Source organism: Amblyraja radiata, chromosome 21 (genome assembly GCF_010909765.2).
Source record: "Amblyraja radiata isolate CabotCenter1 chromosome 21, sAmbRad1.1.pri, whole genome shotgun sequence".
NCBI lineage: Eukaryota > Metazoa > Chordata > Chondrichthyes > Rajiformes > Rajidae > Amblyraja > Amblyraja radiata.
In genome coordinates, this window is record NC_045976.1 from 23,473,818 (window position 1) to 23,491,593 (window position 17,776).

Below are 17,776 nucleotides of genomic sequence, written 5' to 3' on the forward strand. Positions count from 1 at the left end.
AAACCAGATAATATGTGAATAAGCGAGTTCGGTATTCAGATGCGCATGCCCAGGTCATAGGTCAAAAGCTATAAAACAGTCTTGACTGCGGTGGTGCTGCTGCATTGTGTGCAGGCTTGCATTTCGTCCGTAGTCAGGTTGGGGTTGGCTCTCCGTCGCTGGGAATGCTGTTGAATTGCTGTTGGGCCGTCCCCGTCCCCTCCCTGGTGTCCCATCCCTGTCCGTGGTGGCCCTGGTTTAACGGGGCGGCCCCGGACTTGCAGCCGCTGGCTCCAGCTCGGCTCTGCCTATCCTGCCTGGTTGGCCGGCAGCCCTCCTCCTCCACCCCCCCCCCCCCCCCCTCCCCTCAGTCCGACATCGAGATCCTGCTGAAGATGGGCAGCCGCCGGCCCTTCTCGAAGATGGGCGACTCGGATCCGCTGCAACTGGAGTGATCCTGGTTGAAGAGAGTCTGCAGATGGGCTCCTGCCGGTCATGGGAAGGCCGGGCGCCCGCTGGAGCTGCTCGTGCTGTTGGTGATGGTGGTGCTGGCGGCAGCAGCAAACTCCTCCCCCTACTTTGCCCAGCCCCAAGCCCAGAGTCCGGGTCAGCTCTAACTCCAGGTCGGGGCTGTCGGTAGCCCGTGGCGTGGCACAGTCGAGCGCCGGGCCGGAAGAGGCCGAGCCCAGGCTGGCGCAGGCGAGGCCGTGGCCCTCACTCCTCGGGGTTGTGGATGAACTGGCAGCGGGTACCGTAGGGGCAGAAGTTGGTGGTGTGCAAGGTGCGGCTAGTACTTGGGGTAGCGGCTGAGACGTGGGCGAATTGGCACTTGTCACTGTAGCGGCCCATCTGGTTCCTCTGGAGTTGGAGTGGGGTAGGGCTGGAGTTGGCGCTGGCTGGGGGCCGGTGTCCCGTCGGTCTGGACATCTCCTGCCACCCCCCAGGCGGGGATGATACATTCGAGTGGGGGGGGGGGTCCAGTGGCGGATCGGCAGCGCTTGCGGATCTCGTCTCGGTCTCTCTCCTCCCCTTCCCCCCCCCCCCCCCCACTGAAGAAAGACAAAAAAATTGACCCAAACTACACTCACTGAAACTACAGCACTTCATTCGGTTTTTATTTATAGCGTTCGACCTTTGACAAATCCCATGATTTCTTGCATTTTTCGGAATACCGAACTAGCTTATTGGAAAGCAAAGTAGCCTTGAGGCACTAGATTGACTCTGGTCCTATTGAATGAGGGAGCTGCCACAAGGGCCTTTTCTTTTGCTCGTATGATGCCAGGAATGAAACATTACATTTATAAACAAGGCTTGAACAATGAGAGCTGTGTCACTGTGATAGTTGAGTAGATATGGAAGCTTTCAAAGTTCTGAAAATTGGTAAGAAGATAAATACAAAGTATTGTCAGGAAATCAGTCGTAAACTAAGGAGTGTAGCTAGAAGTGGAGGCTTGTTGTGATGCAGAAATATGCAATCTCAAAAAGCATTGCCATAAATTAGATGTTGAGATTGCATGCAAGGGAAAGCCAAGGACAGAGATTAGAATAGAAAGCTTTGGATGAAGATATGGTACAAAAAGTCTTTTAATGCGCTACAATTTTGCAGTTCCATACTAACAAGATAATTGAGAGAGGTGTCACAGTAGCAAGTTGTTCTTCCCCAAAGAGTGAATGGACTTGCAGTCAATTATGTATCATATTTATTTTGCCCTGCACAGCCTGTCACCCTGCCTGTAAGCTGTGCACTGGACCATCGAATCACAACTGCAGTGAATGTGCAAGTGGCTGGGTACAAACTATCACCAGTGAGGACAAGTTCATCTGTGTAGGTAAGCACTGTGTTACTTTGTGGTGCACTTCTCTATCTATTCATATGTTTAAGTACAGTATTTGCGGATTACAGGCAGTTGAGATCCTTCAATGCTTTTGCTGCAGCTTGTTTTGCTCTCGAGTGTATTTGTAAATTCAAAGAGTAGCAGGAATATTCAAACACACTACTTTCTTGCTACTGATTGGTTCCATAGGTTTCTGCAGTCTAAAAAATGGTTCACACTTCGACTTTCCGTGAAATTGTCCATAAAGTGTCTCTTCTTTTCACCCTTCAACTCCTGCTCCCAATAGTTTAACCATTAACAAGGGCCTGGAGTATTATGATTGATTTGTATCTGAATCGATGGCCCCCATTTACTTTGAAGTGCTGGAAATATACGTAACTGCCTGAAGGAGTGTCTGAAGGGTCACCTATCCATGTCCTCCAGAGATGCTGCCTGCCTTGTTGAGTTATTCCAGCACTGTGTCTTTTCCTATAGTTGTATGTGTAAACTTGTTGGAAATAGTTGCATTACCATTTCCTTGCCAGCAGATGGCTGTAGAACTGCATTAAATACTAAATCCTGTCCCATTAGCTCAAAAACATGAATACAGGTAATGATCATTGTTGTGATAAGATAAAGTACTTGCAATGCAGTTACCTTGAACTTTTGTATCACTTAATGTAGCAATTGCCAATTGCACAATAATTCAAAAGTTATTGAAGTATTTACATTGTGGCTATTGAAAAATCAAATAAAATCTGCAGATGCTGAAAATTTTAAAATAAAATTGGAGAATGATGGAGACAAGGAGTAGGCAAGGCAGCATCTGTGGAGAGTCAATGCAATAGTTTGAAGACCCTTCACATGAAAGGGAGAGGAGGTGAGTTGGTAGCCCGGAGGGAAAACTCAGACCAGCCCGCGAACGATTCACACAACCTCTCGTCCGTGGAACCCTCTTCGTCATCAAAGCCCAGGACTGGTGTGATGAGTTTGAACACTCTGCCCAATTTTCCATCGGTAAATCGCTTCATCTGAATTGGAAAAGTGGAAATAAAACAATATTGGTTTTAATTTTTTTTAAAGATGGAGGAGTGATGGGTAGAAAAATGGGTTAAAGAAGGAACTGCAGATGCTGGAAAAATCGAAGGTAGATAAAAATGTTGGAGAAACTCAGCGGGTGAGGCAGCATTTATGGAGCTAAGGAATTAGGTGACGTTTCGGGTTGAGACCCTTTTTCATAGATGCTGCCTCACCCGCTGGGTTTATCCAGCATTTTTATTTATGGTAGAACAAAGGGAATATCTCTGAAAGAGTAAAGCTAAGATTTGCATAGTGCCTGACTATTTACTGGACAATCTGGTTAATTAATGAAGCTAGTTAAAGAAGGGAGGGGAGGGAACAAGCAAAGGGACCTGTAAAGCTCTGAAAGATGGGTCAAATCTATTTCAGAAAAATAAAACCAAAGGTTCACAACTTTTATATATATTTTATATATTATATTTTATAAAATATATTTATATATATATTTTAACCTTTCTCTAACATCCTCATGGATCTATTAACTGGACTGCTTTGTAAACATCCTATGATTGTGGTTTTAACTTATTGGAAATATTTCCTTTGTCCTTTCAATCCTTCCCAGTGCAACCAACTTTTTTCTTTCACTTTTCCATTTTTGATAAAAAAAGGTCTTTGAATGGAAGTATTATTACACTGTGCTCTTTCTATGGTTGCTTCCAAATTGCTTTTTGTCCAGATTTTCCATTTATTTGATTGAGGCAAGCATTGTTTCCAAGACCTTCAAAGCTATCAGCTGAACCTTCAGTCATTGTAACCAACATTTAAAGATTTTAATTTAGTACCTTGTGCATCACTTAACCTTCCCTGTGTATAAATATCTGAAACTTATCTAGCTCTCATCTTCTAATTGGTCTTTGATGGGAGGCTGTCTGAATGTTTATTCTTCAGGACCTTTAGGTCATAAGGAATAGGAGTAGAATTAGGCCATTCGACCCATCAAGACTACTCTGCCATTCTATCCTGGCTGATCTATCTCTCCTTCCTAACCCCATTCTCTCCATAACCTTTTGATACCTGTAATAATCAAGAATCTAATTAGTGAGAAATCAAAGCCGTTGAGACCTTATTTGATGAGGATTGCTTATGATAAGACAATCCATTCAGCTTCAAGCAGTTAATTAACGGGCTCTGAACAGCCATGTTTATCACTTTCTGGAAGCAGTCTCCTACCTTCCATTTTGTTTTCTGGACCAGGAGGTGGCTTCTGACTATTGTCAGTTGACTATTAAAACTACAAAGAAATAAATATCCCCATTAATCATACTCGCCCCTTGTATCTGTTTAAATGTGTAGTTAGTGTAAATATCTTGCCACATTCCGTTTGTTTAGTGCTGCTTTTATTGAGCAGTATGCTTGCAGCTGTTCTGTATATTCTGTATTTGGGTTACAAACATTAATTCAACAGCTGATCCTTTGCTGAGCACCAACCACTCAACATATACACTCTCTCCACATGCTCCATATGATGATTATATTCAGCAATGTGTTCATGGTTTTTGCCTGGTTTGCCAGTCCTACCTTTACATGCAACAGCCTTTTTTTTAATTACAATTTTTTTGTGTGCAATATTGGAGAATAACAATACTGAAACAATGGTAATAACCAGCATTGAAATCATATGAAGTTTGAAATTTAGGTCAATGGTGAAATACTGCTTACTCTTCACTGCTCCACACAGCCATAGAGAAAACCAAAATTCTACTTGGTTTAATAATTAAATATTTTAATTCCACCCATGTTATTTAAAGTGAGATGCGTTCATCCTTGAGCACACACAATTTGAGTCTAATGCATTTAAGTAGGGAGTAGTGGGTGTAAAATTGAAAGGTGAGCTTTTACCCACTGTGGATTATTCCGTCAAGTTCTACATTTTCAATGTTTTCAACATTACTCTGGTCTATGATCTTTAAAAGATCATAGTGGAGAGAAAAACAAAGTTAATGATTAAGTGCTTTCTTCAGAATGGAAAAGGTTTAGAAATGTTTGCATTTAAACTTGGAGAGAAGGGGAAAGAATGGGGAGAGCAATGTCTCATTGGATGAAGTATAAAGACGACTAAAGGGCCTGTCCCACTTAGGCGACTGCAGGAGACTATACAATCGCCACATGTTCGCAGGTGGTTGCTGGAGAGTCGCCTTCGTGGTCGTGAGGAGTTCCGCATTCTGGGAACTAGTCGCGGCCTCATTATGATCGCCACAAATTTTTCAACTTTGAAAAATTAGCGGCGTCTAGAATGGAGCCGCCATGGAGAGTAGCGAGAATTCTGGTGCCGTAGGTGGGTCGCCTGGAGGTCCGAGTGGATTGCCAGGTGGTCGAAGGTTCTCTTGGGTTCTCGTAGGTTGTAGCCGGTGCTGACCGTAGTTTTCAGAACCAAGGATAATCGGCCAGTAATGTTAATGTCTGCTGAGCTTCACAGCCATGTATCTCTGGCGTCTTAAAAGTTGTCTCCACTCCTTCTCCTCCATCTCTCCCCTTTCTACCCTCTCTCCCCCCCATCTTTTAAAGGACTTGCAATACACTGTGCTATATAACCGGCCTACATAACGGCCTGGTGAAGGAAGCAATGTGTGTGTGTTCCACTCTGACAGTCGCTGTTCCAGTTGCTGGTTTTTCGGGAAACTGCCGGCAATTTAACAGTCACCGGCAGTCGCCTGAAAAATCACCTAAGTGTGACAATGACTCAGATTTGGTGATGTTTGTAGGAGACGTTCTGAAGGGTTGGGTTGGATTTCATTGTAATATGGAAAAAACATAGTCGTTCTTCTCTTCTTGCGAATGGCGTGCACAGCCTAAAGTTGTAGGACAGCTTGTTCTATTTGATCTTATTTGATTGTGCACGCCGGGTTGATTGCATTCGTCGAAACAGGGAAGGCTGCAATCTCCCACCCCACATAGTCGTTAAAGCCAAATGAAGAAAGTAAAAACTTGCAGATAATGACAACTGGTGTTTTGCAAAGGCATTTTTAAATGGCTTCACTACAAGTAGATCCACTATGAGGAATTGTATGCATAAGTTTGATATTCTGGTATAATCTTCATACGTTCTCATGAATACCAGCTGATCTAAATGGAAAAGGTTTGAATAAAGAGGAAAACAGAAGAGATTTAAACAAAGTCCTGAATTATGGGCTGTATTATGGAGTGTTTTACAAAGCAGCCACCCAGTCTGCTTCAGGGCTGTAATTTCAGGTTGGCTGGTCATAGATCTGAGTCATTGGCCCTGTTTCTCTTTCTGTGCATGGTCTACTGAAGGCTTCCAGCATAATCTGTTTTTATTTTAGTTATCCAGCCTTTGCAGTTTTTGAACTCAGGCCAGCTGTGATGTGACAGTTTGATAAACCTCTTTTCATTTTCCAGTACCTGGATTTTCTTCTCTATCTGCCCTTCTGTTTACTTCTCCTCCATTTTGAAAAGTTTTCAGTGTCTTCCCCTAGTCAAAACCAATTTGTGAGGCACATGCTATCACAGACATTCCCTCTATTCAATCCACCTCACCGTCCTCCACACGCTTAAATTTGGCCCTTTTTAAAATATTCTTAATTCTGAAGAAATGTCATTACCCTGAGATATTACTTGCTTCTCTCACAGCAGATGTTGCTTGATCCACCGACATCAGGTTTTTATTTCTGATTTCTAGCCTCTGCAGTTTTTTGTTGATGTTCAATTATTATGACATCTATCGTACATCTTAATGTTTCCTTTTGTGTGCAGATGTTGATGAATGTGCAGCAGATATCTTGCCATGTAAACAACATGAGTATTGTTCAAACACAGAAGGATCCTTTTCCTGTGAAGGTAAATCTATTTATTTTGATACAACAAGCATGGAATATGTAGAGTTTGTGTTTACTTCTGCTGTAATAACTTGCACTACATTTTGGCTCCAGTGCTGAAAGCTGCTGGTACTTTATCTGCTTCATCCTGCACTCCCCCCCAGTATTGAAACTGACTCCAATCATTCAGTCCCACAAATTAAAAGGATATGGTTAACCGCAGAATGCAATGATGAACAAATGTCTGAATTTAAGGATCAAAGGTTTCAAAGGTCTTTTATTGTCACGTGTACCAATTAAGGTACAGTGATATTCGTATTACCATTCAGCCATATTAAAAAAAAAAGCAACAAGACACACAACTACATAAAAGTTAACATAAGCATTCAAAACAGTGGATTCCACATTCCTCACTGTGATAGAAGGCAATAAAGTCTCTTTTTTTTTTCTCCCGCAGTCGGGGGAGTCGAATGGCTAAGACTTGGGACCTCATATGACCCAAGAATAGCAGGTCAAATAAATCTGGTTCCAAAGCACAGGAATAGACTCTTGATGATCTGTAGTCTTCTGAATTATCATTACTCTCTTGGCGCACGCATAGATAAATTGGTCAGCTGGGTTTCATTGTAATGTGGAAAGAAACAGTCATTAAAGCCAAATGCGGAAAATTAAAACTTGCAAATAATGATCATTTGTGTTTTGCAAAGGCATTTTAAAATGGCTCCACAACAAGTAGATCCACTAGTAGGGATTGTATACATAATGTTGATATTATGGTATAATTTTTAGCTGGTTTAATTTTGAATCTGAATTTTGAATTGTACTCTTCAGCTTGCCATGATGCTTGTGATGCATGTAGTGGAGAAGGCCCAGAAAAATGTATTAACTGCACCACTGGATACACAATGGAAGAGCAGAAATGTGTAGGTATGTGATGTACTAAAGGCCAATGAAATTTGTGATTTTACTAAAACAACATACTGTGCACTCCCAAGTTACAGGAAACTGGACTTTGTACGTCTAATTTTCAATGACCACGGGACACTGATAATCACTACATTTTATTATACCCATATTCCAATGATTATTTTAAAAAGAGATTAAAGTACAAAGCATGAATGTTGAAATGGTTTGTTCAGCTCAGTAATCAGGTTGTAGTTAGTTAACTAGCAGTCCTGATATATGGTTGGTGGTTGCACTATTGTGCAGCACTACACTGACCTATAATATCTGACATTTTTATCTTTCTCGTGGGAATGAGTAACATTTTGAACGAACGAGTTTTGTCAAGATATAATCTTTGATATAACTGAGTGCACCTGTTTGGAGCTGGATGATTCACAGCAATGCTGCGTTGTGGTACGGGCTACAGAAAATAGCAGGTGGTGTGGACATTGATGGTGGGCACAGTGGGGCAGCGGTAGCGTTGCTGCCTTGCAGCGCTAGAGACCCAGGTTCGATCCCGACTAAGAGTGCTGTCTGTACGGAGTTTGTACATTCTCCCCGTGACCGCGTGGGTTTTTCCCGAGATACTTGGTTTCCTCCCACACTGCAAAGACGTGCAGGTTTGTAGGTTAATTGTTCTACTTTGTATGTGTAAATTGTCCCTTGTGTGTGTAGGATAGTGTTAGTGTGTGGAGATCGCTGGTCGGTGCGGGCTTGTTTCCGCACTGTATCACTAAACTAAATTAAACCTGAGCAGGGCTCGAAATGAGTGTTTGCCCGGGTGCCACTGACCACCCAAAGTGCCACCGGGCAACCTAAACGGCGAGTCATCTTGCCCGGCTTGGCACGTAGATACTGGTTTATACCGAAGATAGACGCAAAAAAACTGGAGTAACTCAGCGGGTCAGGCAGCATCTCTGGAGAAGAGGAACGTGAGGTTTTGTGTCGGCGATGGCTGTAATGCGTGGGAAAGATGCAAAGTGTGGCGTGACGAAGGGTTGGAGCGAATGACTGGCCACGCACAGCAGCGGCGGCGGCTCCATCTCCTCCTCCTGCCCATCCTGATAGCGGCTGCTGCCTGTCACTCCGCCAACGGCGCTTTCAAAACAAACCCTCTCGCACGCCGAGGCCTGGAGGAGGGAGGGAGGCAGGGGGAGGCCCCTTTCTGCTGTCTGAAGCATCTGCACCGCTCAGCCCCGCACCTTCCTGTTGGCTGGCGGAGATGGGGAGGCAGTGGTGAGGAGATCCCAACTGCCTCCCCCTTTGGCGGCGGCACTTGGCGATGGACTGGGACAGCCACGGCAGCGATGATGCCAGTGTTGTCCGAGGAGCGCTGACCTTCCTTCCCACCTCCTCTGCCCCTTCCTCTCTCTATCTCTCTATCTCTCTATCTCTCGCTCTCTCTCGCTCTCTCTCGCTCTCTCTCGCTCTCTCGCTCTCTCTCTCTTCCCCTCCACCCCCTTATCCTGAGACCCCTCCTCTCCATCCTGCACTGATCCCCATTCCTGCCTCTATTCAGTCCTCACTGACATCCCGTGTGCTCCCCCCCCCCCCCCCCACCAATCTATTCATCGTGCACTGATCTCCCTATCCACCTCGCATTGATTCTCCTGCCACTCCCCATCAATCCTACACTGGTCCTCCAATTCATCCTTTCCTGACCCCCCCCTTCCCATCCATCCTGCACTGCACCACCCCTTCATCCTGCACTGCACCCCCCCCCCCCCATCCATCCTGCACAGATTCCCCCATTCAACCCCACTGTCATCCCCTCTCCTCTCACAATTTTACCTACTCCAACCAACATGCACTTATTCCCCTGCCTCAATTCATCCATTTCGCACCGATTGCCTTCTCACCCCCCCCCACCAATGGCATCTATCCATCCTGCACTGATTCACATCCCCCCCCCCCCCCCCTCCTGACCCTATTGTGCTGGAAATGTCTTCAGAGCGAACATTGACTATGTTTAATAATGGAATGCAATCAAATATGTTTTAATTCCCAATGTTATTATTTGTTTTAATCCAAAAGGATGGATTAATTAAATTGTGAACACGTGAAACATTAAAACCGCAGCGTTCGATTGTCACTGCTGCCGTTGACACGTTATTACAGAATTCATTTTAATGGCAAATCAATGCTCTTAATATGGAGTATCAGTACTGTTATTTTGTTGAGCTACATTCACAACTACACGTTGGATTTATCCAGGTTTTATTTCTACGGTTGGTCATATACATCACAAATCTGGTCAGGAGATATTTCAGTTGAAATTTTAATGTTAATTCTGAAGTGGGAATGATGGAAAAAGCATTTATCAACAATTATTTTTAAATTTGGTGCTTACAAACTGGGTATCTTCATTGCTGTTCACAACACATACATCTATTCTGAATGTCCGGTAATGTGGCGTTTTGACACCTTTAAACATATTACCAAAAGAACATTTGCTGCATTTATGTCCTTTGGCTATCTCTTGTTAGTTAGTGTAATGTTTAACCTGTCTGATGGGTATAGTCAGTTTAAAAAAAAAAAAAATTTATTTTATTTTTATTAGTACAGTAAATTACAGTAATACACATCACATATATCTTATTACATTTGTTGTACCACTTCGTTTTTCGAGCTTTAAAAAAAGATAGAAATAAAAGAAGTAAGGAAAATGAGCAAGAATCGTGAAGGTGCAGGAAAGTGTTGAGAGAAGAAAGCCCCTCAGGGAAGAAGTTAGAGAAGGAAGTAAAGAAAGAAAATAGACCCTAGAAAGAAAAGAACAAAAAGGAAAAACAATCGCTCTATTATAACACAAAACTCTGCAAAAAAGGATATACCAACTGTTTTTTTTAATTTTATTTTTTTATACCCCCCGTTACCAGATCCTGGTACCGTTTATATTTTAAATTACTATTGCACCTTATGCTTGTAATAGTTCCATAAATGCAGACCACGTCTTTTGGAAGTGGTCTGCTTTGCCTGCTAGGAGGAGTCTCATCTCTTCCAAGTGTAGTGTTTGGAACATGTTTGAAATCCACATTTTTATTGTTGATATTGGAGCATTTTTCCAAAATTTGAGTATAAGCTTTTTTCCCATTATTAGCCCGTAATTAAGTAAGTTCTTTTGAAACGCGTTTAATTCGGGTTACCTTCTGATATTCCAAAAATGATCCATTCTGCTTTTGGTACAAGTTTTATTTTAATTAATTTTGTGAAGATTTCAAATATTTCGTTCCAGAATTTTTGGATTTTTATACAAAAAACAAAAGAGTGCGCTATGGTAGCTTCTTGTGACTGACATTTATCACAAATGGGTGAGACATTGGGGAAAAGTTTATTTATTTTAGTTTTTGAATAATATAGTCTATGTAATGTTTTAAATTGAATGTCGTACATTGATCGAGCATTTATGCACATATAGTAAGTGTTTATCCCAGCTCTCTTTTGAAATTTTTATAGCTAGTTCTTGTTCCCAGTCTCTTCTATAGTCAGTTTTAACAGCTATTCTCATAAAATGCCTTTAGAAAATTCTTTGCAACCTGTATATTTTGTTGTGGATAAATTATGTGGGAAGCGAGAGTGTTTCTGTACCAAAAGCAATAATGACCCATGCTATGGCCATGTCATGATAATTTTCGGTCCTTCACAGAAAACATGCTTGCATCAATCTGTAGTGTGCATGGTTAAGCATATATGTTATCATGGTCCAGGATTTATTGACACAAATTGATCATACGCTGAATAATCCAACCACATTTTTGTTTGGAAGTGGAAAGAGATAATAGAAATTGCATTAATTGCAATGTGTAAAAAGAGTTGAGATACTGTATTATTATTTTGCTGCATGTCATTGTGGTTTATATCATGTCTTGATTGGTGAATATGTTTAGTTTGTGACTTTATTTGAAGCAGAAATTATATGTGAATGCTTCATTGAGCATAATTCCGACTGGTAACTACGCACTTCGTCCGAGCACATTATCGCACGTGTCATGCAAGCCATCTTAAATGACTACCTAAATTGTCATTTAGCAACCTAAAAAGCTGCCAAGGTTGCCCGGTTGGCAACAGGGGAAAAAAGTTAAGTGAGAGCCCTGGACTGAGCAGGAAAGAGGATACCATGCTTGGCTTTGGGGCCCCAGTTAGTGCAGGGCTTTAAGTAAAGGGAAATAAACCAATGAAGTTTGAAGAAAAATAAAATGTTATGTCGTCGTTTTCACACCCCCCCCCCCCCCATTCTTTCTGTTTAGATATAAATGAATGCAGCCAGTCTGAAAAAGTGTGTACAAGTGAAAATGAAGACTGTGTTAATACTGACGGCAGCTTTACATGCGTCTGCACAGCGGGCCATGAAAACCACAATGGAATCTGTGTAGAAATAAAAACACCAGGTATGTTGATAAGTTTTATATTCCGCTTGCATCAGCTGGTGTCTTGTTCGTACCTTGGAAAGTAATGTGAGCTTGCTGTTCAATAGAATAAACAGAGCTAATGGACTTCATAGACTATACAATGCCAACACGATCCTTATCACACTTAAAAATATTGGCAATCTTAATGTGCTACAATATTACTGATTTCAAGCCTGAAATATACTTTAAGATGATTGGACATAATTGGCTGATTTAATTTATTTTTTAGCTATTCTGGTGTTGACCACCGTTATATTTAGCATTCAGAACCCCATCAGTGTCAGATCCTGTTGATGTGTACTCCATTTATTTATAGTACACTTGGTCTGTATGTTTCAATAATGCACAGGCAGCTGAGTGAGATTAACACTCGCATCAAACTGTCCATGGGGAGAGAGATTGTAATCAAGTTTTTTTTGCTGAGGGAATTTTATACAATTTTTAATAGGAAAGTAATCTAAAATTCTTATTACAAATCGAAAGGGAATAAAACAAAACTGTGCTCAATGTTACAAAGAACTGTTATGCCTATTTGTCAGCATGTTTGGGATTTCTCTACCCACGTGCACAAACATGGATATCCAGGAATGCTCGGAGGCAGGGATTGTGTAACGTTGCTCTGCTGCTGAGCTCCCCATGAGTTCCCTCGGTGGAAGATTTCCTCAGCACTTGTACGAACAGCCAGTGTCAGCTCGGACAACTGGTGTAAAAACTGGTGCATCTTCATTTATTCCATTGCAGCCAAACTTGTTCAAGTATCTCAGGCATTTTGTAGTTTAAAAATAAGATCGTTCCCCCGTGGATATAATTTTTCCCGCATGTATTTCCACATACCTTTTTGTCATAGCTTGATTTGTCTTTCGATGGCCGTTTGAATGTTTCTGTTGAAGGCCAAGAGTCAAGAGTGTTTTATTGTCATATGTCCCAAAATGGAACAATGAAATTCATACTTGCAGCAGCACAACAGATATTTAAACCTAGTACTCAGTAAAGGCCATAATACACAACCAAAAAGTTCAGTATATAAAACACAAACACAGTAATAGTGCAAAGACCAAAATAATAAAACCGTGCCCCCCATGTCTATGTAGTTTAGAGTGAACTACAGTTCTGTTTGACTGCTGAGGTGCAGCTTAACTGGATGTCACCTTTCCTCCATGGTGTGCGTGGACTGTAGTGAATTTTGTGTGGGTTCAGCTGCCTCACAGAGCCTTACTGCTGTGGAGCTGAATGGGGTTTGTCCAGGAGGTTGCTGCTGGAAGGTCAATACAATGGCAGACCCGGGAATTAAACCAGAACCAAAAAAATTAATAAATTGGTGAATTTGGGCAAGAGTGGTATTGAATTGGGAATATGCACTAACAAAGTTAATTCAACTGGTAGAGTGAAAACTCTTGTTGACACAAAATGTATGCTGGTTAATATTCCAAGGCCCAGCATGCTGCCAGAACAAAACAAGCAGATTGCACACAATTGTCCTGAAAGTGTAGAAGACTGTAACCTGATAGTCGTCACATCCGTGCCATCTTTATAACTACCTGATATGATGACCTTTTTTGTAGTTACAACTAGCCTTAAAAGGCAACCTCCCTTTGAGGAAAAATACTTCATATTTCTATTGACTTTAAAATCAAATCGAGACGAAGGTAAAGTAGTCTGCTGAGTTGGCATTTGCTGTTCTGCAACATAGAAAAAAAAGTCAAAATGTCCTTCAATGATTTTGTAGAAGTATCAGTTTCCAGCTAAGGTCATAAGATAGATTGATAAAGAGCATTGCTTTCGATAACTTTTAAATTTCTGTTTTCTGCAGTTGAAGAGGAGACGCCAGAAGAGACGCATGTTGAACCTAAAATGTTAGCAGATGATGCATTTCATGAAGACCTTTGACCCACAATTTAATGTATTTTTCTTGTACAAGAAATCTGCGTATATTTTGGAAAAAGGACCGCCTTTCAGATGCAGGAGTGATGTTTCCACAGTTACACGTTGCCATTGTGGTTTGTTTACATGAAACTCCATCAGTTCCTGGCCCCTTTCTATTTTAAACTTGGGTAAAAATGCGAACTACTCACTTCTACATGTCATGGATATTTACCTTCACTCTTTCTCTCTTTTATGGGAACAATTTGTAATGCCTCGGATGCTAGTAATTTCCCCCTCTTTCCCCTGACTCTCAGGCTGATCAAAGGTCTTGACCTGTAATGTCACCTATTCCATATTCTCCAGAGATGCTGTCTGGCTCGCTGAGTTACTCCAGCACTTCGTGTCTATGCTCTGAAATGATGTCTGTTTTTACATTGCACAATCTTTATGTAGCGACACAGCCCTGTATCTGAAATATTTAAATTGCCATTTTTGTTATAAATTTCATTTCTTGGAGAGTAATTTTATTGATGACATAAGAAACAATGGTTTTGGTACTACATTACATACCTGATTTAATTTAACCATCATTCCTGTATTTCTTGCCCTCAATAATTGTTACCAAGCTAGTTTCCTGCAATTAGAGTTTATTGATGTTAAAGAAAGAATTCCATCACATATAAGACAGTCTGTGTAATTTAATCATGAACGACGAGTAGAATTTCAAGCTCTGTACACAATAATTGGCCAAAGTATTAATGTATGCCTGCTCAAGTTGACATTCTCACATTCTTTCCATGAATCTCAGCTTCAGAAGCAGGGTTGAAAGGCCATCGTATGCCTACTATATGCAACAGGGGAGGACTTTCTGCCTTGCTGCCTGCATTTCAGCCATAGTTTGTAAACTAAAGTCTATTTTTAAAGGCTTATGGTCTAACACTTGCTTTTGATGAGGAAAATGGACCATTTGGAATTGTTTGTATTAATTGTCAGTTTTGTGATCTTGCTCCCTGGTGGAAACACTGAATACAACATATATGAATCTGCAGCACAAGTGTGTAGACGGGAGCCTTTTTGGTTCTTTTTTGAATGCCAAGATGCCAGAATGCCAGCAACTAGAAATCTGTATGAAGTACGATCACTCAAATAATTGTCATGTAAAGGCTGCTGGGGTCCCTGGATGGAGGTGAGTGCTGTCACTTTTGGCTCGCCAAAGGGCCATATGGTATTCCAGAAACAAATCTTTACAAAAAAATTAATAGAAGCTTCAGTCGTGAATCCATTACTTGATCATCCACAAATCTCTGAGAGCCACCAAGATATAATTGTGATGACCTAAAATAAATGAGCCAAATCCGACTCTGGTAGATCTGCCGCAGGGCAAATCATTGCTAGAGTCCGCTTTAACCACCTCCTGCCAAAGTGCTGCTTCACAAATCACAGGTTCTGCCCATGAGGAGGCTGAGTGAGCATGGTTGTTGTGTGACAACAAGGTGCAGGAATAGTCCCAATCACTATATGTGACCCTTTCCAACCTTATAAAGTCTTTGTCACCATCAAAGAAGAGGGACTGTGGAACGCTCTCCTCAATTTCAGTGGTTCATAAATATTCACCTCCATCTTGTGGTTGCTTTACGATGATATGCAGGTCCGAATCCATCTCAAATCAATGGCAGTGAAGACTAGTATTACACTTGCTACTCACCTATCAGCATTCAGTTCCACTTAAGTGAAAGTTGAACATGACTTGGGACTGAAATACCTGTGTTCAGTGGCAGCCGACAAAGGCATATTTATCCTTGTGCATCAACTGGCTTGCAGGCACATTGCATTCTGCTCACTCCTAGTTTCTTGAGTTAGGGCAGTCATCGCCTTCGACAAGTATTTTTCACTAATTTATTTACCCGATTTAATGATGAGGCATCTGAAGCAAAACTCGTTAACGCTGGTCATGACCGGGTAGAATATCCTTCAATTCATTCAGAAGTGGAGGTACTCTGTAGACTATTTTGATGCAAATATTCTATTTGAGGCTGGTTTAAAAAAACTGAATATTAATAATAAAAGCAGAATGCTGAAATGTAATCTGGCAATAACAATGCAAGTCCTACTCTCTTGAGGCTCTTCGACAGATGGCACTATAACCAGCTAAGTGGTCTGGTGACGAGAGGTCAGGCAGAAGTAACTTCTCCACCCAGTTGTTGGTTATGGTTGTATGTTCTGTTGATATTGATTTTTGGTGGGAATATTTTTTTTTAAAACCCAGACAATGCGACTCCCAATAGGAACATAAAACCTTTGCATCCTATTGAATTTTGCAGAAGAAGTAATAGTTAGATCCAGTTCCTTATTTAACTTCTGTCCTCTGACTTTTAGATCTATATCCGTGTAGGTTCTTGGGTTACTGTAAATGTGCAGCTGATATCTCAAATTACATGTAAAATCAATTCAACCTTCACAGTCTCGAGTACAGTCAAAAATCCAGTTATATTTATGGTGAACCTCGTAATGGGGCCCCGTTGCCATGGCAAAGATCTTGCAGGATCCATCTGTAGGTAGGAAAAGAGGGGTTGCTATGACACATGGACACATCTCTGCTTCCAATTATATCGGATACAACAAATTATTTTAGCAGGATTTACAATGTCCCACTGTTTTTTAATTGGATTTCATGTTTCCTGCAAAGCAACCCAAGGGACTAAAACAGAATCACTATATTGGTTCTATGGAATGGCTTTATCACCTTTTTTGAAACAATCAGTGTCACATCAACTTTTGATAAAGTTAGTTAATTGTTTATCACAAAAACATTAAACATCTATCTGCAAAAACCATTTTTGTAAGTTCATAGAAAATGACGGCTGACCAACCACCAAAACTTTTCTGAAGATAAGATATCCAAATTGGCCATGTAAATAGAAACATAGAAATTAGGTGCAGGAGTAGGCCATTCGGCCCTTCGAGCCTGCACCGCCATTCAATATGATCATGGCTGATCATCCAACTCAGTATCCCGTACCTGCCTTCTCTCCATACCCTCTGATCCCCTTAGCGACAAGGGCCACATCTAACTCCCTCTTAAATATAGCCAATGAACTGGCCTCGACTACCCTCTGTGGCAGAGAGTTCCAGAGATTCACCACTATGTGTGAAAAAAGTTCTCATCTCGGTTTTAAAGGATTTCCCCCTTATCCTTAAGCTGTGACCCCTTGTCCTGTACTTCCCCAACATCGGGAGCAATCTTCCTGCATCTAGCCTGTCCAACCCCTTAAGAATTTTATAAGTTTCTATAAGATCCCCTCTCAATCTCCTAAATTCTAGCGAGTACAAACCAAGTCTATCCAGTCTTTCTTCATAAGACAGTCCTGACATCCCAGGAATCAGTCTGGTGAACCTTCTCTGCACTCCCTCTATGGCAATAATGTTCTTCCTCAGATTTGGAGACCAAAACTGTACGCAATACTCCAGGTGTGGTCTCACCAAGACAACTACAACTGCAGTAGAACCTCCCTGCTCCTATACTCAAATCCTTTTGCTATGAAAGCTAACATACCATTCGCTTTCTTCACTGCCTGCTGCACCTGCATGCCTACTTTCAATGACTGGTGTACCATGACACCCAGGTCTCGCTGCATCTCCCCTTTTCCTAGTCGGCCACCATTTAGATAATAGTCTGCTTTCCTGTTTTTGCCACCAAAATGGATAACCTCACATTTATCCACATTATACTGCATCTGCCAAACATTTGCCCACTCACCCAGCCTATCCAAGTCACCTTGCAGTCTCCTAGCATCCTCCTCACAGCTAACACTGCCCCCCAGCTTAGTGTCATCCGCAAACTTGGAGATATTGCCTTCAATTCCCTCATCCAGATCATTAATATATATTGTAAATAGCTGGGGTCCCAGCACTGAGC

The 17,776-nt window shown here is 41.7% G+C and overlaps 1 protein-coding gene across 1 annotated transcript in view; it reads left to right on the plus strand.

Annotated features, from left to right (window-relative positions):
- The window catches only part of creld2 (cysteine rich with EGF like domains 2), a 31,964-nt gene extending 15,854 nt beyond the window's left edge, over positions 1–16,110 (plus strand). Inside the window, exons 6-10 of the mRNA XM_033039773.1 lie at positions 1,698–1,808; positions 6,585–6,668; positions 7,478–7,573; positions 11,836–11,976; positions 13,808–16,110. Coding sequence (XP_032895664.1) covers positions 1,698–1,808; positions 6,585–6,668; positions 7,478–7,573; positions 11,836–11,976; positions 13,808–13,884 — 509 coding nt within the window. The 3' untranslated portion in view covers positions 13,885–16,110. The remainder of the gene's footprint in view (positions 1–1,697; positions 1,809–6,584; positions 6,669–7,477; positions 7,574–11,835; positions 11,977–13,807) is intronic.
- The last annotated feature ends 1,666 nt before the right edge of the window (positions 16,111–17,776 follow it).